The sequence below is a fragment of the Leucoraja erinacea genome, chromosome 23 (assembly GCF_028641065.1).
Source record: "Leucoraja erinacea ecotype New England chromosome 23, Leri_hhj_1, whole genome shotgun sequence".
In the NCBI taxonomy this organism is placed as follows: domain Eukaryota; kingdom Metazoa; phylum Chordata; class Chondrichthyes; order Rajiformes; family Rajidae; genus Leucoraja; species Leucoraja erinaceus.
In genome coordinates, this window is record NC_073399.1 from 19611782 (window position 1) to 19638211 (window position 26430).

A 26430-nucleotide genomic window follows, 5' to 3' on the forward strand; every position below is an offset into this window, starting at 1 on the left:
CAGAAACACTCTTCAGGAGAAAGTGTTGTACAGATGGTGATGAGTCAGAGTATAGAAGTGAGATCGACCGACTGATCATATGGTGCCAGCACAACAACCTGGCTCTCAATATCAGCAAAACCAAAGAACTGATTGTGGACTTTGGAAGAGGAAGGTTGAGGACCCACAATCCTGTTTACATCAACTCTCATGGTGGAGAGAGTCAAAAACTTCAAATTCCTGGGGGTGCATATTTCCGACGATCTTTCCTGGACCCAGCACACTGACGCAATCATGAAGAAAGCACATCTGCGCCTCTACTTCCTGGATTACGGAGATTCGGTATGTCAAAGAGGATTCTCTTGAGCTTCTACAGGTGCACAATAGAAAGTATATTGACTGGTTGCAAGGTGGCCTGGTTTGGCAACTTGAACGTCCAGGAGCAGAAAAGACTGCAAAAAGTTGTAAACACTGCCCAGGCCATCACCGGCTCTGACCTCCCCACCATCGAAGGAATCTATCATAGTCGCTGATTATTAAGGGTTTGGACTTGACTTGTGTAATCTTACTAGAGAACTGTATAATTGTTGTAAGACAATTTTACTGGTGTATTCAAACTTCCTTACACTAAACCCACATAGTACAGCACAGAAACCGGCCTTTGGGTGACAATGTCTGTAGTGAACGATGCAAGTTTAACTGATCAACTCTGTCTGCATTGTGATTTATATCCCTCCATTCCCTGCCACTATCCTGTCTGCTTCCACCACCGCATTTGGCAGCACACTGTATAAATCTTGCACATTTCTTTAAAAAATTCCCCCTCTGACATTAAAGCTATGCCCTCTAGTTTTTGACATTCCACCCTGGGATAAAGGTACTGATTGTCTCCCTTATTTATAGCTCTTATCATCTTATACACATCTATCAGGTCTCCCCTCAATCACCAACACTCCAAAGAGAGTTTATTGTCATGTGTCCCAGATAGGACAATGAAATTCTTGCTTTGCTTCAGCACAACAGAATATAGAAAGCATAAATACAGAACAGATCAGTGTGTCCATATACCATTGTATAAATATATACACACATCAATAAATAAAACAGATAAAGTACAAATAAACAGATAATGACCTATTAATGTTCAGAGTTTTGTTTGGGTTGAGTTCAATAGCCTGATAGCTGTGGGGAAGAAGCTGTTTCTAACAAAACAACCCAAGTTTGTCCAACCTCTCATGTTAATACCCTTTACTCAAAGTAGCATTCTGGCAACCTCTTCTGCACCCTCCCCAAAACCTCCACATCCTTTCTGTAATGGTGCGAAAAGAATTGCCGACAATACTCCAAATCCAGCCAAACTAAAGTTTTATAAAGCTGCAACATTATTTCCTGCAACATTACTTCGAAACTCATTAACTCAACTGATGATGGTAAGCATACTGTACATTTTCTTGATCAATCTATCTACTTGTGTTGCCACTTTCAAGGAGCCATTGTAAGCTAATTGGAAGATTTGGTTGGAAGAGAGAAGAGAAGCCTTCTCTTCTCTTTTCAGATGGGGGATATAGATGAAGAGAGATGAAGGTACACAAAAATGCTGGAGAAACTCAGCGGGTGCAGCAGCATCTATGGAGCGACGGAAATAGGCAACGTTTCTGGCCGAACCGGCCCCGGCCCGAAACGTTGCCTATTTCGTTCGCTCCATATCTGCACCCGCTGAGTTTCTCCAGCATTTTTGTGTACCTTCGATTTTCCAGCATCTGCAGTTCCTTCTTAAAACAGAGATGGACGATTTGGTGGGAGGAGAGAAGGGGATATAGTAGAAGGAGAGGAAGTTTGAATGATACCAAAGATAGATACAAAATGTTGGAGTAACCCAGCGGGACAGGCAGCATCTCTGGAGATGAGGAATGGGTGACGTTTCGGGCAAAGAGATCGCTGAGACCAATCTGCGCCGGTGGCCCAAAGATCTTATATCGCTCTAAGATCTTTGGGCCGGCCCGCCCTTTCTTTCAGTGTCGCTCCTGGATGACGCCAATGCGTAGCTGCAGGGCGCCGGAGCGGGCAGGAGCGCGGGATCAAAGATCTTAGAGCGAAGATATAAGATCTTTGCGCGGGATGGAGATGGAGCTGGAGATGGAGGACGAGAGCGGGTTCCAAGTCACGGTGAGAGGGAGGCGATGGCACTGGGGGTAGGAAGCGAGGGGCTGGAGGAGATGGACCGGGGAAGTGCCTAGGGAGGAGGGAGGGGGAGGGGGAGGGGATGGTGTCCGGGCAGTGTAGAGGCGGAGCGCGGGGACTCGGTGTTGTTTCTGTGGAGTTTGTGCGTTTTCCCTCCCTCTTGTGATCGCCTGGAGTTTTCTCCAAATTCCTCCCACATCCTAAAAGGGTGCGTGTCCGTTGGTTAATTGGTCCCTGTAAATTGCTCCTTATGTCAAAGTGAGGAGTTGGCAGGTATTGGGGAATTGGAATTAATATAGGATTGGTATAAATGGGTTATTGGAGTCAGAGCAGACTCCTGTCCTGATTCAATTTCAATTTTTTCAATTAAAAAACTTTATTGGCATGATAAAAAAACCCATTGTTATAGTGCCAAAGTATAAAACATGACATACATATTTGAAATGCATAAGTATAAATACAAGTCTACAGTGTATGGATAGGTATGTCCCTGTACATAAACTTGCAATAGGCCTATAGCCCTTTATTGATTGCTACACATTCTTGCAGCTGTAAGCAGTACAACACAATAACAAGTTTAGCAATTCAATATTAATTTCTTAGTGTTAGTTAATGTCGATTAGTGTGTGCGTATATATGTGCATGTTGGTCATTCACCGTCTCTCAGGTTATGGCATGCTGTTACGTATTGTGCACCAAGATGTGCCGTATTTCCTTCGCTTCTCTGTGGTATCTTTCCATGACTTTGACGCTTCATTAGCAAATTGTTTCTTCGTCTGTGTAAACAATTTCTTTCTTCTCTGTGATATCAGGACATTCCAGGAATCGATCCTAGAGGACCCATAGGGTTTGAGTGGGGTCCTACAGAAATGTTGGTTTATCCAACACAAAATGACCGGAAAGGTAATGTGATATACAAGCATTATTTATCTTTTTTTTAATAAAATCAAATTACCTATGTTTGATATATTGGGGTTTAGTTCCCAACCATTTGGAAATGCCAACACAGGAAAGCCTCCATCCTCCAGAAGGCAGATTTTTAAAGCCTTCAGCTTCTTTCCGCAACAGAGATTCAACGTTCTCCAACACCCACAGCACAGGAACAGGACATTTATCCCACAACATTTGTGACATACTTGATGCCAAATTAAGCTAATCTCCTCTGCCTGCACGTGGTCCATTTCCCTCCATTCCCTGCATATCCAGGTACCTATCTAAAACCCTGTAAACTCCACTATTGTAAATTCCTCCACCACCGTCCAAGAAGCAGGTGACAGGCACCCACTACTCTCTGTTTTAAAAGAATGCTCCGCAAATCTTCTTTCAACTTTGTCTCATCTTTCTCCATCCTCTCTTTATACCTATTGCCCTAAAATCCAGGCAGCATTCTGGTAAACCTCTTTTCGCCTGTTCCGAAGCTTCTACCCCTTCCTGTAATGGGTTGACCAGAACTGCTCACAATACTCCAAATCTGGCCTCTCAAAGTCCTATAAAGCTGTAACATAACTTCCTGATACTTATATTCAATGCCTCCACAGATGAAGGCAAACATGCCATATGTCCTTTCTCTCTTTCTTGTGTAACCACTTTCAGGGAACTCTGAACTTGGACCCTAAGAACGCAAGTCTCATTTGCCTAGCTTGACTTTGAAGAAGGAATTAAGTTTAGATCGTTTTGGTTTCATGGAAAGGTGGTGCAGTGACTGGAGTTGTTCTCAGCTCTGGCAATCCGGGTTCAATCCCAATCTCCCACGCAGTCTATGTGGGATTTGCATGCTCTCATGTGACAAGGTGGGTTTCCCCAGATACTCTGGTTTCCTCCCACATCCTAAAGACACAGCTAGTAGGTCATTTGGCTGCTGTTCATTGCCTTTGGTGTGTAGGTGAGTGGGTGGGAACGAACGGAGTGTAAAAATGGGATTAGTGTAGGTTTAATTGTTGGCTGGGACAATGAACTGAAGGGGTTCCGTGTTATATGTTACTCGGATATAGAAACATAGAAATTAGGTGCAGGAGTAGGCCATTCGGCCCTTCGAGCCTGCACCGCCATTCAATATGATCATGGCTGATCATCCAACTCACTATCCCTTACCTGCCTTCTCCCCATACCCTCTGATCCCCTTAGCCACAAGGGCCACATCTAACTCCCTCTTAAATATAGCCAATGAACTGGCCTCGACTACCCTCTGTGGCAGAGAGTTCCAGAGATTCACCACTCTCTGTGTGAAAAAAGTTCTTCTCATCTTGGTTTTAAAGGATTTCCCCCTTATCCTTAAGCTGTGACACCTTGTCCTGGACTTCCCCAACATCGGGAGCAATCTTCCTGCATCTAGCCTGTCCAACCCCTTAAGAATTTTGTAAGTTTCTATAAGATCCCCTCTCAATCTCCTAAATTCTAGAGAGTATAAACCAAGTCTATCCAGTCTTTCTTCATAAGACAGTCCTGACATCCCAGGAATCAGTCTGGTGAACCTTCTCTGCACTCCCTCCATGGCAATAATGTCCTTCCTCAGATTTGGAGACCAAAACTGTACGCAATACTCCAGGTGTGGTCTCACCAAGACCCTGTACAACTGCAGTAGAACCTCCCTGCTCCTATACTCAAATCCTTTTGCTATGAAAGCTAACATACCATTTGCTTTCTTCACTGCCTGCTACACCTACTTTCAATGACTGGTGTACCATGACACCCAGGTCTCGCTGCATCTCCCCTTTTCCTAATCGGCCACCATTTAGATAATAGTCTGCTTTCCTGTTTTTGCCACCAAAATGGATAACCTCACATTTATGCACATTATACTGCATCTGCCAAACATTTTCCCACTCACCCAGCCTATCCAAGTCACCTTGCAGTCTCCTAGCATCCTCCTCACAGCTAACACTGCCCCCCAGCTTAGTGTCATCCGCAAACTTGGAGATATTGCCTTCAATTTCCTCATCCAAATCATTAATATATATTGTAAATAGCTGGGGTCCCAGCACTGAGCCTTGCGGTACCCCACTAGTCACTGCCTGCCATTGTGAAAAGGACCCATTTACTCCTACTCTTTGCTTCCTGTTTGCCAGCCAGTTCTCTATCCACATCAATACTGAATCCCCAATGCCGTGTGCTTTAAGTTTGTATACTAATCTCTTATGTGGGACCTTGGCAAAAACCTTCTGGAAGTCCAGATACACCACATTCACTGGTTCTCCCCTATCCACGCTACTAGTTACATCCTCGAAAAATTCTATAAGATTCGTCAGACATGATTTACCTTTCGTAAATCCATGCTGACTTTGAGCAATGATTTCACCACTTTCCAAATGTGCTGCTATCCCATCTTTAATAACTGACTCTAGCAGTTTCCCCAATACCGATGTTAGACTAACTGGTCTGTAATTCCCCGTTTTCTCTCTCCCTCCCTTCTTAAAAAGTGGGGTTACGTTTGCTACCCACCAATCCTCAGGAACTACTCCAGAATCTAAAGAGTTTTGAAAGATTATTACTTTGCATCCACTATTTCTGGAGCTACTTCCTTAAGTACTCTGGGATGCAGCCTATCTGGCCCTGGGGATTTATCGGCCTTTAATCCATTCAATTTACCCAACACCACTTCCCGACTAACCTGGATTTTACTCAATTCCTCCAACTCCTTTGACCCGCGGTCCCCTGCTATTTCCGGCAGATTATTTATGTCTTCCTTAGTGAAGACGGAACCAAAGTAGTTATTCAATTGGTCCGCCATATCCTTGTTCCCCATGATCAACTCGCCTGTTTCTGACTGCAAGGGACCTACATTTGTTTTAACTAATCTCTTTCTTTTCACATATCTATAAAAACCTTTGCAGTCAGTTTTTATGTTCCCTGCCAGTTTTCTTTCATAATCTATTTTTCCTTTCCTAATTAAGCCCTTTGTCCTTCTCTGCTGGTCTCTGAATTTCTCCCAGTCCTCTGGTATGCTGCTTTTTCTGGCTAATTTGTACGCATCATCCTTCGCTTTGATACTATCCCTGATTTCCCTTGTTATCCACGGATGCACTACCTTCCCTGATTTATTCTTTTGCCAAACTGGGATGAACAATTTTTGTAGTTCATCCATGCAGTCTTTAAATGTCTTCCATTGCATATCCACCGTCAACCCTTTTAGAATTAATTGCCAGTCAATCTTGGCCAATTCACGTCTCATACCCTCAAAGTTACCTTTCTTTAAGTTCAGAACCATTGTTTCTGAATTAACAATGTCACTCTCCATCCTAATGAAGAACTCAACCATATTATGGTCACTCTTGCCCAAGGGGGCACGTACAACAAGACTGCTAACTAACCCTTCCTCATTACTCAATACCCAGTCTAAAATAGCCTGTCTCTCGTTGGTTCCTCTACATGTTGATTTAGATAACTATCCCGCATACATTCCAAGAAATCCTCTTCCTCAGCACTCCTGCCAATTTGATTCACCCAATCTATATGTAGATTGAAGTCACCCATTATAACTGTTTTGCCTTTGTCGCACCCATTTCTAATTTCCTGTTTGATACCATCTCCAACTTCACTACTACTGTTAGGTGGCCTGTACACAACACCCACCTGCGTTTTCTGCCCCTTAGTGTTTCGCAGCTCTACCCATACCGATTCCACATCCTCCAAACTAATGTCCTTCCTTTCCATTGCGTTAATCTCCTCTCTAATCAGTAATGCTACCCCACCTCCTTTTCCTTTCTCTCTATCCCTCCTGAATATTGAATATCCCTGGATGTTCAGCTCCCAGCCTTGGTCACCCTGGAGCCATGTCTCCGTGATCCCAACTATATCATAGTCATTAATATCTATCTGCACATTCAACTCATCCACCTTATTACGAATGCTCCTTGCATTGAGACACAAAGCCTTCAGGCTTCTTTTTACAACACTCTTACCCCTTATACAATTATGTTGAAAAGTGGCCCTTTTTGATTTTTGCCCTGGTTTTGTCTGCCTGCCACTTTTACTTTTCACCTTGCTACCTATTGCTTCTACCCTCATTTTACACCCCTCTGTCTCTACGCTCACACATTTAAGAAACCCTTTCCCTTTAACTCCATCCTCCACTATCCCATTCGACACCCCACCCCCCTTATTCAGTTTAAAACCACCCGAGTGGCAAACCTGCCTGCCAGAATGCTGGTCCCACACCTGTTAAGATGCAATCCGTCCCTTTTGTACAGTTCCCCCTTACCCCAAAACAGATCCCAGTGATCTAAGAATCTAAATCCCGGCCCCGTGCACCAGTTCCTCAGCCACACGTTCAGGTCCCGTATTTCCCCGTTCCTGCTCTCGCCAGCACGAGGAACTGGAAGCAAACCGGAGATAACAACCCTGGAGGTCCTGCTTTTCAGCATTTTTCCGAGCTCTCTAAAGTCACGCTGCAGAATATTCATCCCCTTCTTTCCGACATTGTTTGTGCCGACATGCACTACCATATCTATGGCAGTTTCACCTTTCTTCCACTAGCCTCTTGTGAGACTAGCTTTCCATTGTTTTAACTATTCTATTGTAAATGAAGGAGCTGCTGGATCTGGTGATACAGTTTGTGGGGGTTGTGTTCCACTATGTAGAGCTGAATGTCACAGCCGTTCTTTCTGGTCAAACCACAGAAAATCCCTCTGGTTCTTCATCGCAGATGACCACCATTCAAGTTGTTCTCAAAGATAAGGATTTATACTCGACAATTCTGAGCAAACTTTTCAATGAGTCACATGGCATCTTCATGACACTTCAGAAAGCCCAGAAGGATAGCCCAAACAACAAAACTCAGTGAGTAGAAACTAATTTTTGGGCTTCTCCCCCTCTTGAAGCTGACTGTGATCTCTGATTGACGGGGAGTCCATTTATGGCAATAAATTGGTATCAATTGTTTTTCTTCACATTGTAGTCTGACGCTTTGGATGTAGCGGCTAATCATCCAGGTGAAACTATATGGGCAGGAGTAGAGGCCAATTTGATAATGCGCTGAAATCCTTATTATTGCCTCGATAATTCAGTTGTTGGCCAGAACTGAAACATGAGGAATAAAATGTAGTATTCGGAGCTAAGCACATTAAAACTACATGGCATGATGGGATAGTGCAAATCCAGCCCTGTATACACAGCACACCCACAGCGTGGACATTTATATGCCTTCCATTTTTGTCAGAAAATTTTAGAGAGGCACCAGGTAACCACAGATATGTCGGCCTCGGTCATTAACCTAACCATTTTGAACAAATGTCTTTATGCTGATTAGAGTGTTATCACAAACTTATGAATACATTTTGGAAGCTGAATGTTTGTTTGACGTTACTGGAAGTGTGCGGTCATGGCATCTGATGGGCCTCTAACAAGTAAAGTTCAGTAAAGTTCCAAGGGTACAGTTCCAAGTGGGGAAAGCTTCAGATTGGGAGATCTGCTCTGGCAACTCAGAACTGGGTGACCATGAAATGCTGTGAGCAGTCAGCAGCAGGCTTATACTTTATTTGTGCAAAACTGTGACCAGACGTCAAGGGTTAATGTCCCGCGTGGTGGGTGGGTGAATAGGATAACACATTTCCATTATGTAACGGATGGCGATTGTTGTTGCAGATTAATCCATATTAGCAGAAACTACCGTTCAGTGATGAGGGCTTATCTGGAGGAGCTGCATAAAACAGCAATATCTGGTAAGTTGCTTGTCATGATGTGATGAAGAATCTGTAACAGAGAAAATAATTATATGCAAGTCTTCCAAACTGTTGGTGTTTTCTGAGAGCTGGTCCCTGCTATGCTTTGAAAAATGGTCTATGTCAATTCATTTTTTTCCTGCTCTGATTGAATTGGTTCCACCTTGAAAATGTCTATTTCTGCTTCCACAATTGGTTTTCCAGTATGTCATAGTCGCACTACATGGAACCAGGCCTTCGGCTCAACCTGTCCATGTGGCTCAAGGTACCCCATCTAGGCTAGTACTATTTGCCTACATTTGGTTCATACCGTATCCCTCCAAACCTTTCATATCCACGTATGTGTGCAAATGTCTTTTAATACTGTTATAGTATCTGCCTCTGGCAGCTTATTCAATAACTCCACCTCTATATATCTCTCTGTGAAAAAGCTGCCTTTCAGGTTCCTATTAAATCTTTGCTCTCTCACCTTAAACCTATGTTCTCTAATTCTTGATTCCCCTACTCTGGGTAAAAGATTGTTCATAGACCCTAGCAATTCCCTTCATGATTTTATACACCTCTTTAAGATCACTTCTTGGCCTTCTGTGGTCCAAGGAATAAAGTCCTAGCTTGCCTAACCTCTCCAAAAGTGCATGCTTTTGAATTCTGGCAACATCTGCGTGAATCTTCTCTGCACTCTTTCCCGGTTAATGACAACCTTCCTATAGCAGGGTGACCAAAACTGAACACAATTCCCCGAAATGCGGCTTCACCAATGTCTTGTACAAGTGTAATATAATTTGAAGATAGACACAAAATGCTGGAGTAACTCAGCGCGACGGGCAACATCTTTGGAGAGAAGCAATTGGTGTCGTTTCGGTTCGAGACCCTTCTTCAGAACTTGTATACTCAATATAACCTGACTGATAAAGGCCATGTACCAACAGCTGTCTTTACCACCCTATCTACCTGTGATGCCACTTTCAAGGAACTATGAACCTGTACTCCGAGATCATTTTGCTGTACTTATCTGCATTAAACTCCCTCAGCCTATTTGCCCATCTGACCAAGATCCTGCTGTAAGTTTTGATAACCATCTTCACTATTGATGATATTGCCATTTTAGTGTCCTCTGCAAACTTACTAATTATGCCTTGTATCTTCTCATCCAAATCGTTGCTCTAAACCACAAACTGCAAGGGGCCCAGCGCCGATCCCTGTGGCGCACCTTTAGTCACAGGCTACCAGTCTGATAAAAAACCTTCCACCACCACCATCTGCTTCCTTCCCTGAAGCCAATTGTGTATCCAGCCAGCCAGTTCTCCCTGGATCCGATGCAATTCAACCTTCCAGAGCAGCCTACCAAGCAGAACCTTATCAAAGGCCTTGCTGAAGTCCATGTGGACAATGTCTACAGCCTTGCCCTCGTCAACCTTCATAGTTCTTTCAAAAACTCAATCAGGTTTATGAGTCCTTACCCCCTACGTGCAATCCCTAATCAGCGTCTATACGAATGAATATATAATTTATCCCACGTAATCCTCTCCAGTAACTTACCACAGATATTAGGCCGACTGGTCTACAGTTTCCATGCTTTTACTTTAATTGTGGCATTTCCTTTCTGTATCCAGTCATGCATTTCCATTGTACTTCATCCTCACTAACCTGCCCTCTCTACTCTTTGTGTTTTGCATTCTTGAAGTATCTGCAAGAAATATTTATTTTTATTTTCCCAGTTTATTCTCGTGATCAAAACTTGTCAATGGAGTTTGAAGATCAGGTATGTTTATATTTAAGTCCTGTATAAATGTGTATATATTCCGTTAGTTTAAGCAGGAGATTTATTGGATGCATTCTGTTCCTCTGTCCTGTTATGAGGAATACAGATGGGTAATCTTCAAAATGATGTGATCATTGTTGACGTATGCCTCTCCTTAATGCTACAGGGCATGTAGAAAATTCAGGCTCTGTGGTTCTGTACTTTGGGAGAGGCCTTTTCTCCTTTTTCTTTATGTGCTGAATTCCTATTTTATGGGGACTGAGAGATTGTTAGTGTCTTATGTTGGTCTTTATTAAGTATGATGAGGGGTGTTATCATTGAAGATGGGCAATTGAACTATTGATGGATTGCCATTCCTATGTTTGTGAATAGATGTACATTGGCCCCTAAGTCTACACACACACACGCACGCGAAAAATTTGCTAGCTGCTGAGTACATTGATTTTTTAATCAATTACATGTTAAGTCTTGCATCTTCAGGGAAGTTTTGTCTCAACTATCCAGCTGTTTCGTGAACAAATTTGATAAGAATATACAAACCAGTATGGTGTACATTTGCCAGCAAAACAGACAACCATTAAAATATTTTCCTTAATATCTGTAGTTAGCATAACAATTTTGTTCAAATAAAATGCTTTAGCACAGGTGCAGTACCAGTTAAGATTTGGCGTAAATCTTCCTCTACTTTTGCCCCCACAATACTCCCTGCACAGTGGCAGCTTGGCTTAAGCACAAGTATAGCTGCCATTTCCCAGCCAACAAGCTATGCATTTGTACAGTTATGTTCACAGTCTTGGGATGTCCTGGTCCTAGAGTACCTAGTGAAGTAGTTATTGTTATGATTAGGTTGTGGGGCAGCTTCCACAAATGGTCTTATCCTGTTGATCAGGTAATAATTTTAGCAATTTTGACTGAGGGATGACTATTAAGACAGGTTCTCTCCCAAACATATATCTGATAATTCACTGCCTTTCAAAATGTACATAAATCCTACCCTTTTCTCCAAAAATAAAGTACATTGAACTATAGTTAACTGTCTTATTCCTGCTGCCCTTCTTAGATAAAGGAGGAACACAAGCTATCTTACAAGGCGTCTGGCTCCTCCTCTCTGGCAAACAAAGACACAAAAAGTATGCAGGAAAAATGTTCCTGATGTTGGGGAGTCCAGAACCAGGGGTCATAGTTTAACAATAAGAGGTAGGCCATTTAGGACTGAGATGAGGAAAACATTTTCACCCAGAGAGTTGTGAATCTGTGGGATTCTCTGACACAGAAGGCAGTGGAGGCCAATTCACTGGATGTTTTTAAGAGAGAGTTAGTTATACAGTAGCTCTTAGGGCTAACACAATCAAGGGATATGGGGAGAAAGCAGGAACGGGGTACTGAATTAGGATGATCCGCCATGATCATATTGAATGGAGGTGCTGGCTCGAAGGGCCGAATAGCCTACTGCACCTATTTTCTATGTTTCTATATTCATCAGGGCCTCTGCTATCTCATCCCTTGCCTCCCGCAGGAACCTGGGATAAATCTCATTTGGCCCTGGAGATTTAGCAACCCTAATGCATCCCATGACATGCATCTCCTTAATACGGACCTGCTCCAGATTATCCATGTACCACCCCCTTGACCCGTTCCCAAATTTTCTACCTTCAACATCCCTCCTTTGTAAATACAGATGTATTTATTTAAGATCTCAGCAAATCGCCATGCTGTGAATCCTCCATTTAGGCCAACTGAGGTGGGGAAAATTATTTGATAGGTAGATGGTTGGTCAAAGGCTCGAGATGAAAAGACAAGGTATGAGACAAAAGAATTGAAGAGTTGCAAATTATGAAACTAGATGACGGAATGTAGGTGAAAGGGAGAATGTGGCAAGAGGGGAGGGTTATGTAGTAGTTAACTAAAATTGAAGAATTGAATGTTTATATTGTTGGGTTATATGCTATCCAAGCAGAATACAAGATGTGGGAGGAGACCCAGAATATCAAGGTCAGTATTGGAATGGGAAGGGGAGTTTCATGGGTAACAGCCATGTTCTGCAAAACGATCTTGCTGGTGTACAGGAAGCCACATCGGAATACCGGATGAAGTAGATGAAGTTCGAGGAGATGCATGTGTACCTTGAGGGACTGCTTAGGTCTTCTGTCTTTATGTTTTTTGCCTCTGTCCAACCATATGCCTATCAAATAACTGCCGTTGTAGGCCAATAACCTGCCAGGCTTTGTCCTGCCCCTCCTCCTTTCTATCTTTCTTACCCCCATCCCCCTACAATCAGTCTTAAGAAGGATCCCGACCTGAAACGTCACCTACTCATGTTGTCTGATATGCTGCCTGATCTGCTGAGCTACTCCAGCACTCTGTGTCTTCCTTGTTTTTTGAACTATGTTTAGACTTTGTTGATGGTAGATAACAGTGTGATGATCCTTTCAATGGCAGGTTTCGATTCTGTCGGCAGTAGAACTGATCTGGAACTTGTGCGAGATTTTATATGTCGAGGCAGCTCAAGGTGAGTTTGGGATGCTGCATGTGTTACTGTTCAGTTTACAATTTTCGTTCTGTTCACATTTTTCTTTGCGTTGGCCTTAAGAGTATGTGTGATATTAATGATTTCTTATGAGCAATTAATTTATATTGTGGGAACGAGATGAGTTTATGCCAGTCTTGGTCAGTAAGAGAGTTGCATTCATCAAGTGGCTATCACAACCTCTGTCCCCAAAGTGCCTTATGGCCAGTTCAGTAGTTTTGTGGTGGTGTATCATTGCATCTAATGTGCTGGTACTAATATTAATTTGGGGACCTGTGTCAGCCAGCACACGAGAGATAACTCATTTGTTTGAAATAGTTACATGGGATCTTCGGTGTCCCAAACAACAGTGCTTCAGTACTGCACTGGGGTGCTTTAGTTTCTAGAATGGGACGACCCCACGATTTTATAACTTCAAGAGAGCAAGGTAAGAGGTGAGTGGCAGGTTCCTTTCCTGTTGGAATGTCATTGGACTCGTTGAGATTTACGAGAAGCTGGCAGCTTCTTGGACATTTTCTGGTGTCTGCAGTTGTATGGGATTAGATGTTTGAACCGGATGAAGTGATTTTGGTTCACAACAAGGCGCAGCGCCGTGGCACAGTGGTAGAGTTGCTGCCTTACAGCTAAGACAGAGCAGGTGATGAGGTGCATGAGTACTGACCGTTAGGGACTTTGTAGAAAAAATGTGAGAATGGGGAATAAGACAATGGGAAACAATGAGAGAGCAGTTTATCTGAAGTTAGAAAGTTTTGCTCATTCCAGGAGGTGACAAAGTGCCTGGAGGAACGACTGATGCCGTACTTCTAGTTTATAATGGGTTTCACTATGGCAGTGGAGGAGACTGTAGACAGACATGTCAGATAAGAATAAGATTGTGAATTAAATTTGTAAGCAATATCTGATTATCCAATCCGTAACAACAAACAATCTGCCAGAGGAATTCAGCGGGTGAAGCAGCGTTTGTTTGGGGTGAAAGAATGTCAACATTTTTGGTTGAGGCCCTGCATCAGGATCCTGAAACATCATTCATTCATCTAGCAGATTGGTTGTTGCTCCAGATTCCAGCATCTTTAATCTCTTGTCTGGGGATCAACTGTTGGATTTCTCCTATGTAGAGGAGACTGCATTGTAGGAGTCTACATTAGAGAAGCCATCGCCCAAGTGACTGCTGCCCTTTGCTGTGTGATGGTAGGGCATGAATGTTGGCCAAAGGCAAGTTTAACTTTGTGATGGCAATAAACCACTGCGATCTCTGCCGCACTATTCAAAGGAAAGAAGAAGTTTAGTTTAACAGATCTGTTGTCCATAGGAGTGAGGCTTGGAAATATTTATAGAAATGTCAAAAGAGGCTAAAAGCTAAACTCTCATTGCAGCAAGAGGTTATAATCTGCTGAACACTAAGGTAGTAATGTCTGGTTTCAGCTGGTTCTCTCATCGGACTACTTCTGGACTGGGTCAGAGTGCACATCTGTCAAGTGGATGCTATGGCTGAACAGCTCATGGCCACAGAAGAGCCCACACAACACCTGTACTACTGGAATGTGGTAAGTGACGTCTCACCATGTGAACTCGGTGGATGCGATAGTAGATGGGCCAGTGGTTCTGAAGATGGAATTCCCACAATTGTTAAGTGATTGGGCAGCAAGGATCGCACCAGGCCAACGGCGGTGTATTCTGATTAGGAGTGTTGTGGGGTGGGATTGTGGGTAGGCGGGGGGAGAGGGAGAGGGAGAGGGGGATGGGTTGGTAAAGAAAGAGCAAACCTTCTAATCTAAGAATATGAAAATGGCAAGGAATTGAACATTTTTTGTCTGGCTTCATGAAAGAAGAGATGGCAATCCTCCCTGAAATATGCAAGAACACATCTAGAGTGAATCAGGAGCTGAAGTAATTTGCAATTTGTTAAAAGAATGGCGACATTATTGGGAATACAACTCAAACATTCCACACGGTCAGATGACCTGTAACCAAACGTTTTGGAAGAGATGGCTGAGGAGATAATAAGTGCAATATTTCTATCATGTGATCTTTCACAGATGCATTGGTTCTAGAATGGGTCCACCATAGATTGGTCGGCAGCATCGGTACCCCACTATTCAAAGGAAAGATGAAATGTAATTTGACAAATCTGTTGCCATGTTTGGAGGTTGTAACTTGCGGCGGCACATTTGGCGGTAGAGTTGCTGCCTTACAGTGCTAGAGAACCGGGTTCAATCCGGACTATGGATGCTGTCTGTATGGAATTTTCAGGTTGTCCGTGTGACCATGTGGTTTTCTTCGGGTGCACTGGTTTCCTCCTACATTCTAAAGACGCACAGGTTTGTAAGTTAATTGGCTTCTGTAAATTGTCCCTAATGTGTAGGATAGACCTAGTGTAAGAGTGATCGCTGGTCAGCAAGGACTCGGGTGTGCTGAAGGGCATCTCTAAAACTAAAAACTAAAAGTTGGTAAGTAAGGATGCTACTGGCGTGCTTAGACCATCAGAAGGCCTACAACTGAGTGCCACAGAGGTGGTTATTAAACAAAACTAGTGGCATGGTATTGAGGATTGGTTAACAGACATAAAACTGAGCAGGAATAAATGGGTCATTCTTGGGTTGTGAAGCTGTGATTAGTGGGTGTAGCAGTGAATGGGTTCTGGGGCTTCGGGTGTTTGCAACTTGCATCCAAGTATGTCCCCTGGCTGGGATGTGTAGATCCAGTAACCAGACTCCCAAAGTAAGTGCTCAGCCCTTCAACACAGCTGAGAAGATAGTTCTTCAAAGTGAAGGTTGTAAATTATTGGAATTCTCTACCCCAAGGGTCAGTGGTTGCTCCTTGGACGAACATCTGTGATTGATAGATTTGTGGATATTAATGGTATTTGGGGAGATGAGGTTAGTGGTGAGGTACAAAATCAATCCCAGTCATGTAAAAAGATGTGAGGACCAAATGGCATACTCTTCTGTTTCTTGTTTGTTGTGTTCTGGACTGGACTGGAAAGTGGGTGTTCAAGTGATTGGGCCGGCTATGGCAATTGGAAGCACTGGTCCTGCATTGGAAATATGATTGATATGGTCGGGTTCTTCTACTGCATGAGTAGCTATTTGACAAAGTGCATTTGCTCGTCTTGAGCTGTGTGTCATAAGCTTGATGGGAGTGCTGTTGTGAATTTTAGATAGAACATTTCTGTATTATTAATTGCAGGTAGACTGCTAGTTACTGGTATCCTTATCTGAAAAGGAAAGGGAACTGAACTGTTAGCAGGGAGTGGGTTGTGTGGAGGGGTTTGAGACCCATCCTAAGAAATGCCTTTGTTTCCAGATTACTGGCTACGTACTCCAAAGCCGAATGGCAGAGGCTCGACAGATGCTGGCAAAGAAGGCCTTGCTTGATCCTGCTGCCAGTTCCATGTACAAATGCATGTCTGATCTAATGAGGAAAATGCCCATGTTCGTGGTAAGTTCAAAAGTGGATAATTTCCTTCCTTTTGACCTTGTGGCATTATTCGTTTGCTCTCGGTAGAACTGCAAGAATCATTTCTTATCCCATGCAAGTGGTTGTGATTTGCCAGTTTTCCTCCTTCCTTAAGATGGTGGCTCCTTGCTGAAATGTTTCTGCAGCTATAGTTTCTGTCTGGTATAATTTGTTTTGGCACTTAAACAATAATCACATGCAAGCTATCAGTGTTACAGCTTTCTCATCTGCTATCCTGTTACCCTTATACCTAACATAGAAAGTAGGTGCAGGAGTGGGCCATTCGGCCCTTCGAGCCAGCACCGCCATTCAATATGATCATACCTGATCATCTAAACTCAGTAACCCGTTCCTGGATTCTCCTCAAATCCCTTACTTCCGTTAGTCCTAAGAGCTACGGTGCCCTCCATGATGTTTGGGACAAAGACCCACCATTTATTTATTTGCCTTTGTACTTCACATTTTGACATTTGTAATAGAAAAAATCACATGTGGTTAAAGTGCACATTGTCAGATTTTAATAAAGGCCATTTTTCTACATTTTGGTTCCATTTGGACGGGTATATGGATAGGAAAGGTTTGAGGGGGATAGGGGCCCAAAGCGGGCAGGTTGGACTACTGTAGATGGGCATCATGGTTGGCATAGGCAAGTTGGGCTGAACGGCCTGTTTCTGTGCTCTATGACTCTAAATACTGGTTGGCTGGTTTTGGTAGCTTTGGATATTCTGGATATTGTTTGTGATATGCATCAACTGTGAATGGTTTGGATATATCTCTCAACATTTCCTAGTCTTGCAACTCCACTGGTAGCATAATCATTGTCTGAATATGGGAACTGATACCAGAATATTGTTTAAAAACCTCCCAACACATTTGGAGATACTAAAAAGGTCAGGTAATATCTGTGGAGATAGATAAACAGATTTAGGGAGATGACCTTTCACTGGGGTTATCCTGAACTATCACCTCTGGTGAAGGTTTTGGACCTGAAAAATTAATTTCTGCTTCATTCCACAAGCATCTCCATTGTCATTTTGTTTCAATTTTGAGCATCTGCCGTGTTTGTTTTTTTACCAACAAATAGTATGTTGCTGAGTCAAAAGGCAGTGGTGCTCCTTAAGCACGTGTTAAATTTCATCTGAAATGTTTCATTCTTGTGCTTTTAAACAAAAAAAGTATCTTTCTTCCCCCTCTTTAGCCTGGCAGTAATCAGAACTTGACTGAGTTTGAGTTGAAATGGCGTCATTGGCAGGAAGAGTGCCATCGATGCCTGAGAGAGGGAATCTTCGCATCCAATAAACATATGTTGCTGATCTGCCAGGTAAGGAAGAACACAGTTGGTGTGTCTGATGGAACCATATACTGAACTGGTACAGGGTTCAGACCGAATGTCACTCTCAACAGTATTAAGAAAGTCAACGAAAATCTACTCTTCCTGGATTTTCTTGCAGACTAAAGCGCAAGGTCATGTTGGTCACGGAACAAGGCCACCAGGCTGTGGATTTGGAGCACTTGTCACACATGGTGCCCCCAGGATGCGAATGTTGGAAGAAGGCGGCCACAGCGCTCCAGAGCTTGCCGCATGGCGACCTTGTCAAATCATAGTCAATTGCGCATTGCTCGCTCCCCCGATCGTACATCATGGAACCAGGCCTTTTGGCCCAAGTTACCCACGCTGACCATACACTAGTCTCACCCTCCCGCCCCATAACCCTCTAAACCTATTCTATCCATATACCTGTCCAAATGTCTCTTAAATATACAACGATAGTACCAGCCGCAACTACCTCCTTCGGCAGCTCATTCCAGATACCCACCACCCTTTGTGCAAAATAAAAAGTTACCCCTCAAGTTCCTATTAAATCTTTTCTCCCCTCACCTTAAACCCATGTCTTTCTTGAGTCCACAACTCTGGGCAAAATACTGTGCATTTACCTTAAACCCATGTCTTTCTTGAGTCCACAACTCTGGGCAAAATACTGTGCATTTACCCGATCTGTTTGATTTTGTACACATCTATAAGATCACCCCTCATCCTTGTGTGCTCCAAGGAATACAATCCGAGCCTGCTCAACCTCTCCTTATAGCTCAGGCCCTCGAGTCCTGGCAACAGCCTTGTAAATCTTCTTTGCAACCTTTCCAGCCTCTCCCTATATTGGGCATTTATAAGTGCCCAATTAATACTTATAAATAACAAACTTGAAGAATGATCCTGACCCGAAACGTCACCTATCCATGTTTTCCAGAGAAGCTGCTTGATCCGCAGCTTTTCTCCAGCATTTTGTGCTTTGCCCAAATAACATCCTGGCGAATCTCATCTGTAACCTTTCTAACTTAATGACATCCTTCGTATAGCTGAGGGACCTTACCAGGACAGCACACTGTACATCAAGTGTGGTCTCACCAATGACGTACAGCTGCATCGTGATGTAATCTATACCCTTCTCAAAGAAGGCAAATGTGCTAAATCGTCCTGTTCACCTGACTCGCCATTTTCAGTGAACCATGCATCTGCATTCCCAGATCTCTCTGTTCTCTCTAGAGTTCCACATTTTACTGTGTAGGACCTGCCGAGGTTTGATGTACCACAGCACAACGCCTCACACTTGTTAGAAGTAAATTCCATTTGCCTTTTATTGACCCAACATCTCAATTGATTTAAATCCTGTTGTAAACTTGGATATCCTTCCTCACAGACTATACCATCAATTCTGGTGTCATCTGCAAGTTTATTAACAAGGTCAACTACGTTGTCATCCAAATTGTTAATATAGGTAACAAACAACAGTGGGCCCAGCACTGAACCCTGCAGCACTCCACTAATCACTGGCCTCCATTCAGAAAAACAGCCCTCCACACCCTTTGACTCTTTCCTTCAAGCCAATTTTGAATCCAGTTTGCTAGTTCGCCTTGGTTTCCATGCAACCTAACCTTCCAGAACTTGCCATGTGAAACCTTTTCAAATGACCTGTTAATATCATGATAGACAATGTCACCATGGATGACAGGCTCACCGGTTTGTTGTACCTCACTTGCCTTTCCTTGCCATTCTTAAATAATGATACAATGTCACCCACCCTCAGTTTGCAGATGGCACTAAAATTGGTGGTATAGTGGACAGTGAAGAAAGTTATCTGTGATTACAATGGGAACTTGATCAACTGGGTCGAGGAATGTCGGATGAAGTTTTAATTCAGATAAATGCGGAGTGTTGCATTTTGGCAAGACGCAGTGTAAATGGTGGGGACCCGGGTAATAAAAAAATAAGTGCAGGAGTAGGCCATTCTGCCTTCGAGCCAGCACTGCTTGTATGTTGTAGAACAGAACGACCTATGTGTGCATATTGCCCTAAAAGAGGTGATGGCAGGAGATGGTTTAGCATGTTTGCTTTCATTGGTCTGGGTATTGAGTACAGGAGTTGGGATGTCAGGTCATGTTAGCTATTCAAGACATTTAAGGTACTATGTACAGTATTGCTTGCCCTGCTATAGGAAGGATGTCATTCAACTGGTAAGGGTACAAAAAAGATTTACTGGGATATTAACAGATCGGGAGGATTTGAGTTATAAGGAGAGGTTGGATAGGCTGGATCTTTGCTTTGATTTTTAAAACTGTGTGAAGGGCTTAGAAAAAGTGTATTTTCCCCTGTTAGAGGAGTCTAAAACTAAAGCATATAGTTTAAGGTGAGAGGGTGTAGATTTAAAAGGACATGAAGGGTAGTCTTTCACAGAGGGTGGTGTGTAGATAGATTGAGCTGCCAGAGGAAGTGGTAGTGGTGATTATAATTACGACATTTAAATAGAACATGGACAGGTACATGGATAGGAAAGATTTGGTGAGATATTAGTCGGGAGCGGACAAGTGGGGTTAGCTTCGTTAGGCAACTCGGCCGGCGTGGATTGTTTCCGTGCTGTATAGCTCTATTACTGTTCATTAACCAATCAGCTAGTTTATCCCATGACATTGCTGACCTCATCCTAATAACAAATCCAGTCTTCCCTCACCCTCTTTGTAATTTAAAAGGAGCTTGTTTTCTCTCCTAATTCTGGTGTTTTTGACCTGAAATGGTAAATTTGTTTCTCTCTGCACAGATGGTGTCTGATCTGAGAGTTTCCAGCATTTGCTGCTTTAAGTTTAGACCTCCAGCTCCTGTAGTTTAGTGGCTTTAATTTTATTTTAACCTTTTATGGATCTGTCATTCCATTCATGGATCAGATACTGAATTGGCACCGAGTTTTTTTTTTTTTTTTGCTTGGTTCCTGTCACTACGTAACAATGTCATGTAGTCCGATATTGTTCAAAATTATTGGGCTGGGAAAGGCATTTGGGACCAAACTGAGTCCCTGTTATGTTCATGTCTTGAACTTGGGGAGTGGTCAGCAAAGAGTGATCTGATGGAGGTTCTCATCTCCACTTCACTCTGATCAGTGGATTAAAAACCTACCTGAATATTTCCCTAACAAACTTGATATTTTCTGTTACCTATTTAGATTCTCGTGGGCAATGAGGATGCCTTGCTTGAGAAGAGGGATCTCATGTCCACCTGGTACCACTTCCTGGTTAGCAAGCTGCTCTTCACTCACCCGTCCGTAAAACCCACTGAACTTTATCAATTTGCTGAGGTAAGAATCCCTGTTGTACCTTGTGTGAGAGGTAAATGTTTGCCATGATAGAGCAGTTATCCAAATGAAAACCGCATTGGGTAATTGTTCTGTAATCGGGAGGCTGCATGCTATGTTGAAATTACATTTACAGTATCACTTCTACAGGGGATGTTGGCTGAATTTGGTGGTTAGGTTCATTCAAATAAGTTATCTTGACATCTGTCAGAGATGTGCTACAAAGCTGAGAACTATATCTTCCCCTTTCCTCTATTGTACATGGATTTGAATTGATTGTATCTATGTATGGTATGTCTGATCTGTTTTAATAGCATGCAAAACAAAGCTTTTCACTGTACTTCGGTACATGTGACAATAATAAACCTAAACCAATGTTTTTTTGTCACCAGTCTAGGATGAGGCTTGTAGAGATGCTGGTGACATGAAGCTTACAGTATTGGACTTTACAAACAGCATTTGATTTGTCAATTTAGCTCCACTGTAGGTATTGTGTACCAAAGAGTGCACACAGAGTAAAAGTTAGGTGGGGGTGCGATCATGAGTGGAAAACACAATTGGTTTCAGTGGTAGTGAAGACTGAGGGTGATGTTCTAAATCTGAAATGAATGAAAAACAGAAAATGGTGGTGTGTATTTTTAAAAGGTGAAAATTCAGGAATACGATGTCTGTGTGGGAAATGGAAAAAAAGCAAGGAAACTAATTTTGAGGAATCTTAGCCAGACTAATTGACAGAAGGAAAGGAGTATGACGATCGTGTGTCATGGGATCTTTTGTTGTATGGTAGGGAATGACATGACTGGTGATTCTTCTCCCTTTTGACTCGTACAGGTCTGCCTGGATCACTTCATTCCTTATGGGAGCCGACCAGATCCTCTGGACCATATCCTGTTGGCAGTGTTTGAGTTCAACATCCACCAGGTGTTGAAGAGTTGCTGGTGAGCACTCGCCCTCCTAGAACATATGGAAACGCTGGCACATTGCACCACTTGTATTATGGTTTTTGAAAAAGCATTTGGGGGGATTTACTTTGAATTCAACCAAAATATAAAAAACACTTGCCCACAAATTATTTCTACTTCTCTTTCTGAAGGCACAAGAACAGCGAAAGTTATTAGATATGCAGAGCAAAACACAATGTGCTGGAAGAACTCAGTAGATCAGAAAGCAGGAGAGAATGGTCGGACAATGTTTTGGGTTGGGATCCTTCTACTGGCGTAAGGGGGAAGAAAGTTGGAAAGGGATGTAGAAATGGGGCTAAAACTGGCAAGTAGGTGGATGCAGGCAAGGTGGGGAAATGATGGGTGATGGATGCGACAAAGGTTTGAGGTGAAAATGATATAAAAGGGTGTCAGATATGAAAAGAATAAGAGTGAAGTGTAAAGCTGGGGTGGGATGTAGGTGGATGGGGATCGGGGGGGATAAGGGAATTGGGAACCAAGGTGGAATGGGAGGAGTGGGAGATGAGTACACAGAGGAGGGGATAGGACCAGGGTGACGGGAGTGGTGGGAGAAATGTGGGTAGGGGGGAGGGGAAGAGGAAGGAACCGGGCATTAGGGTCCTTAAAATTGGAGAATGTGGTTTGCATTTACATTTCACTTCTGTGTTTTTCTTTATCTGGCACCCGTTGTCTCCATTGTCACTATCTCCACCCTTCTGCCTATCAGCCCCATCACCTGCATCAACTCGTCCACTTATAACTTGCTAGTATTTTGATCTAACCCTACCTTTTTCCCAGATTTCTCCCCTCTAGAGTCATAGAATGATACAGTGTGGAAACAGGCCCTCCGGCCCAACTCGCCCACACTGTCAACAATGCCCCAGCTACACTTGTCCCACTTGCCCACGTTTGGTCCATATCCCTCCAAACCTGTCCTATCCATTTACCTGTCTAATTGTTTTTTAAACGATGGGATAGTCCCAGCCTCAACTACCTCCTCAGGCAGCTTGTTCCATATACCCACCACACTTTGTGTGAAAAGGTTACCCCTCGGATTCCAATTAAATCTTTTCCCCTTCACTTTGAACCTATGTCCTCTTGTCCGTGATTTCCCCCTCTCTCTGGGCAAAACACCTATCTGTGTTCTCCGGAGATGTTGCCTGACCTGCTGAGTTACTCCAGCACTTTGTGCATATGCAATTCGTTGTTTCTGCATCTTGCCTGTATTCACTTTATTCCAGTGTTTCCCATGCTGACCATTTTGTTTGTTCTCATTTTAGCCTCGTCCTGAACAACTGGTGGTTTGTAGCCCATTTGACAGACCTTTTGGATCATTGTAACCTCCTGCAGTCGCATAATCTTCAGTAAGTGTAAGGGTGGAGGGATAATGAGAGTAGAGTTGTCACTTCAGTTCCTCATTCTGAGTTTAGGACTTATTTGTGCAACGTGGTGCTTGTAATGGTCTTGCTCTCTAACCTGAGCTGCGTACAGATTGTTGCTTATAAGAATCATAATGGATATGGTTTAAAAATCACATTCAGGTATTGTGAGAATGCCTATTTAAGTTATTCCTACTTCCACACCTTGGTTTGTAATCTTGTTATAGCACTTGTTCCTGGATATACTGGATTTGGGTTTCCACTATCCTTTCCGGCAGTCTGTTCCAAACTCTTCTGTTACCCCCCCTCTCCCACCACTCTTTGGGTGGATGTGGAGGGGGGAATTGTTGAATTATTTTCTCATTGCAGTAAACATGTTGTTTGAGGGCGGTGGCATCTACGGTTCCGTTGACAGTGTTGCTTTGCCAAATACCAACAGATGAAGCACCAGCAAGTACATTGTAATAAGGCAGCGTAAAGTGTAGATGGAATTGATGATGGGGAGGTTGGTCTGTGCGGTGGACTTGGCTACATCCGCAACTCTCTTCAATTCCTTGAGGTCTTAGGCAGATTTGTTGCCCCACCTGGAGTATTGTGTGCAGTTTTGGTCGCCTAATTTGACGAAGGACATTATTGCTATTGAGGGAGTGCAGCGGAGGTTCACCAGGTTAATTCCCAGGATGGTGGGACTGACATATGATCAAAGAATGGGTCATATTCACTGGCCTTTAGAAGGATGAGAGGGATCTTATAGAAACATATAACATTCTGAAAGGATTGGACAGGCTAGATGCAGGAAAAATGTTCCTGATATTGGGGGATTCCAGAACCATGGGTCACAGTTTAAGAATAAGGGGTAGGCCATTTAGGACTGAGATGAGGAAAAGCATTTTTACCCAGAGAGTTGTGAATCTGGAATTCTCTGGGCAGTGCAGGCCAATTCACTGGATGTTCTCAAGAGAGAGTTAGATTTAGATCTGGCTCGAAGGGCCAAATGGCCTAATCCTGCTCTTATTTTCTATGTTTTCTAAACCAATCTGTGATGGATCCTGTAGGATGATTGATCCTGTTACTTATCAACCCTCTCTACTCACACCACCCTCCCTATACCCATCAAATATCCATGTTCCTTAACTTCACACTAATCTACAGCATTGGTTGTGGACTGTGGACAGTGTCACAGCGGGGGAATCAACCTCTCAGCCTCTCTTTAAACCTTTTGAAGGCAAGTTCACTATGATTTTAATGCTCCTTGTCATTTTGACCTGTGCTTACTGATGGCCCGGACATGCCACATTGCTCTATAATGCAGGAGAGGTTGTGTGCTGGACCCCCACTGCTCCATGGTGGAGGGGAGAATTGGTTCCCAGTCCTGTCATTCTGTAATGAATGGCTTTGTCTTAAAGCAGTAGAGCACGGAAATAGGCCCTACGGCGCACCTTGTCCACCCAAGTTGGCACACTGGCCTAGTCCTATCTGGTGGCCCATAGCCTTCCAAATTCTATCTATCCATAGATCTGACTGAAGTCTGATGGGACCAGTCTGAAGAAGGGTCCTGAACAAAACGTTACCTAGCCATGTTCTCTAGAGTTGCTGCCTGACTCCAGCAGCATTTTATGTCCTTTTTTGTAAACCTTCATCTGCAGTTTTTTGTTTCTACATGTTTCTGGCCAAATGATTTTCAGAATGTTCTACAGCTTCCTCTGACTACACATTCCAGATACGGAATACTCTCTGAGTGAAAAGGTTGCAATATGTCATAATTTTCATATGTTGAAAGAATGGAGCGACTGGGCTGGTATACACTGGAATTTAGAAGGATGAGAGGTGATCGTATTGAAACATTCAAGATTATTAAGGGATTGGACATGCTAGAGGCAGTAAACATGTTCCCAATGTTGGGCGAGTCCAGAACCTGGGGCCACAGTTTAAGAATAAGGGGTAGGCCATTTAGAACGGAGATGAGGAAAAACCTTTTCACCCAGAGAGTTGTGAATCTGTGGAATTCTCTGCCTCAGAAGGCAGTGGAGGCCAATTCTCTGGATGCTTTCAAGAGAGAGTTAGATACTCTTAAAGATAGCGAAGTCAAGGGATATGGGGAGAAGGGTACTGATTGTGGATGATAAGCCATGATCACAGTGAATGGCGGTGCTGGCTCGAAGGGCCGAATGGCCTACTCCTGCACCTATTGTCTATTGTTGCCCTTAAAATTCCTCTTTAATCTCCCTTAAGCCTATGCTCTCTAGTTTTAGAATTACCCTAACCTGGGGAAAAGACAGTGTTAACTCTATCCATTCCCCTCATGATTTTGTACACATCAATAAGTTCACCCCTCGACTTCCTATGCGCCAAAGATAAAAAACCTGTGCTGTCCAACCACTCCTATAACTCAAGCCTGCAAGCTCTGTTATCATCCTGGTAAATATTTACTGCACTTGACAACTTAATCACATCCTTCCTACACTGTAAGCGTGGTCTCACCAACAACTTGTACAGCTCCAGCACGATGTGCCAATGTTTGCACTCTGTACCACTCCCAATGATGGCTGGTGTGCCAAATGCTGCCTTCGCCTTTTTTTCTTCCTGATTCACAATAGGATCCATGCACGTCCTCTCAGATCTTTCTGTTCTACATTCTCCAGGGCTCTGTCATTTACTGTGTAAATGTCTGGTCAGTTGTGCTGTGTTGGAGAGTGAGGCAAACCCCTCCTCTTGCGTCTGATCCTGTTCTCCCATTGAAATTGGATGTTCTGTATCATGCGACTTTCTCCCCAAACCAGGGGAGGTGGGATATATCCGAGCAGCCTTCGCTCTGATTCAACGCGGAGAATCCATGAGTCAATGATCAGTTTTTCAATTTCTGTAGATTTGTGTATTGGATGTTGGTGATATGTAGACATAGCACTTTGAAATGCCTGTTTATCGTAAAG

At 43.3% G+C, this 26430-nt stretch overlaps 2 protein-coding genes across 3 annotated transcripts in view; one reads left to right on the top strand and one right to left on the bottom strand.

Moving 5' to 3' along the window:
• Positions 1-26430, bottom strand: part of LOC129708355 (jupiter microtubule associated homolog 2-like) — a 122061-nt gene that overhangs the window by 63893 nt on the left and 31738 nt on the right. The gene's annotated exons all lie outside the window — the stretch shown is intronic.
• The window catches only part of nup85 (nucleoporin 85), a 45290-nt gene that overhangs the window by 9995 nt on the left and 8865 nt on the right, over positions 1-26430 (top strand). Inside the window, exons 1-13 of one of the 2 annotated variants that reach the window (XM_055654037.1) lie at positions 1990-2049; positions 2091-2145; positions 2973-3063; positions 7776-7935; positions 8740-8816; positions 10535-10578; positions 13018-13087; positions 14528-14649; positions 16409-16543; positions 17760-17882; positions 21052-21183; positions 22012-22118; positions 23402-23485. In XM_055654037.1, coding sequence (XP_055510012.1) covers positions 2098-2145; positions 2973-3063; positions 7776-7935; positions 8740-8816; positions 10535-10578; positions 13018-13087; positions 14528-14649; positions 16409-16543; positions 17760-17882; positions 21052-21183; positions 22012-22118; positions 23402-23485 — 1193 coding nt within the window. In that variant the 5' untranslated portion in view covers positions 1990-2049; positions 2091-2097. Of the gene's footprint in view, positions 1-1989; positions 2050-2090; positions 2146-2972; positions 3064-7775; positions 7936-8739; positions 8817-10534; positions 10579-13017; positions 13088-14527; positions 14650-16408; positions 16544-17759; positions 17883-21051; positions 21184-22011; positions 22119-23401; positions 23486-26430 lie in introns of those variants that run through there. The other variant, XM_055654038.1, reaches the window with a different exon arrangement.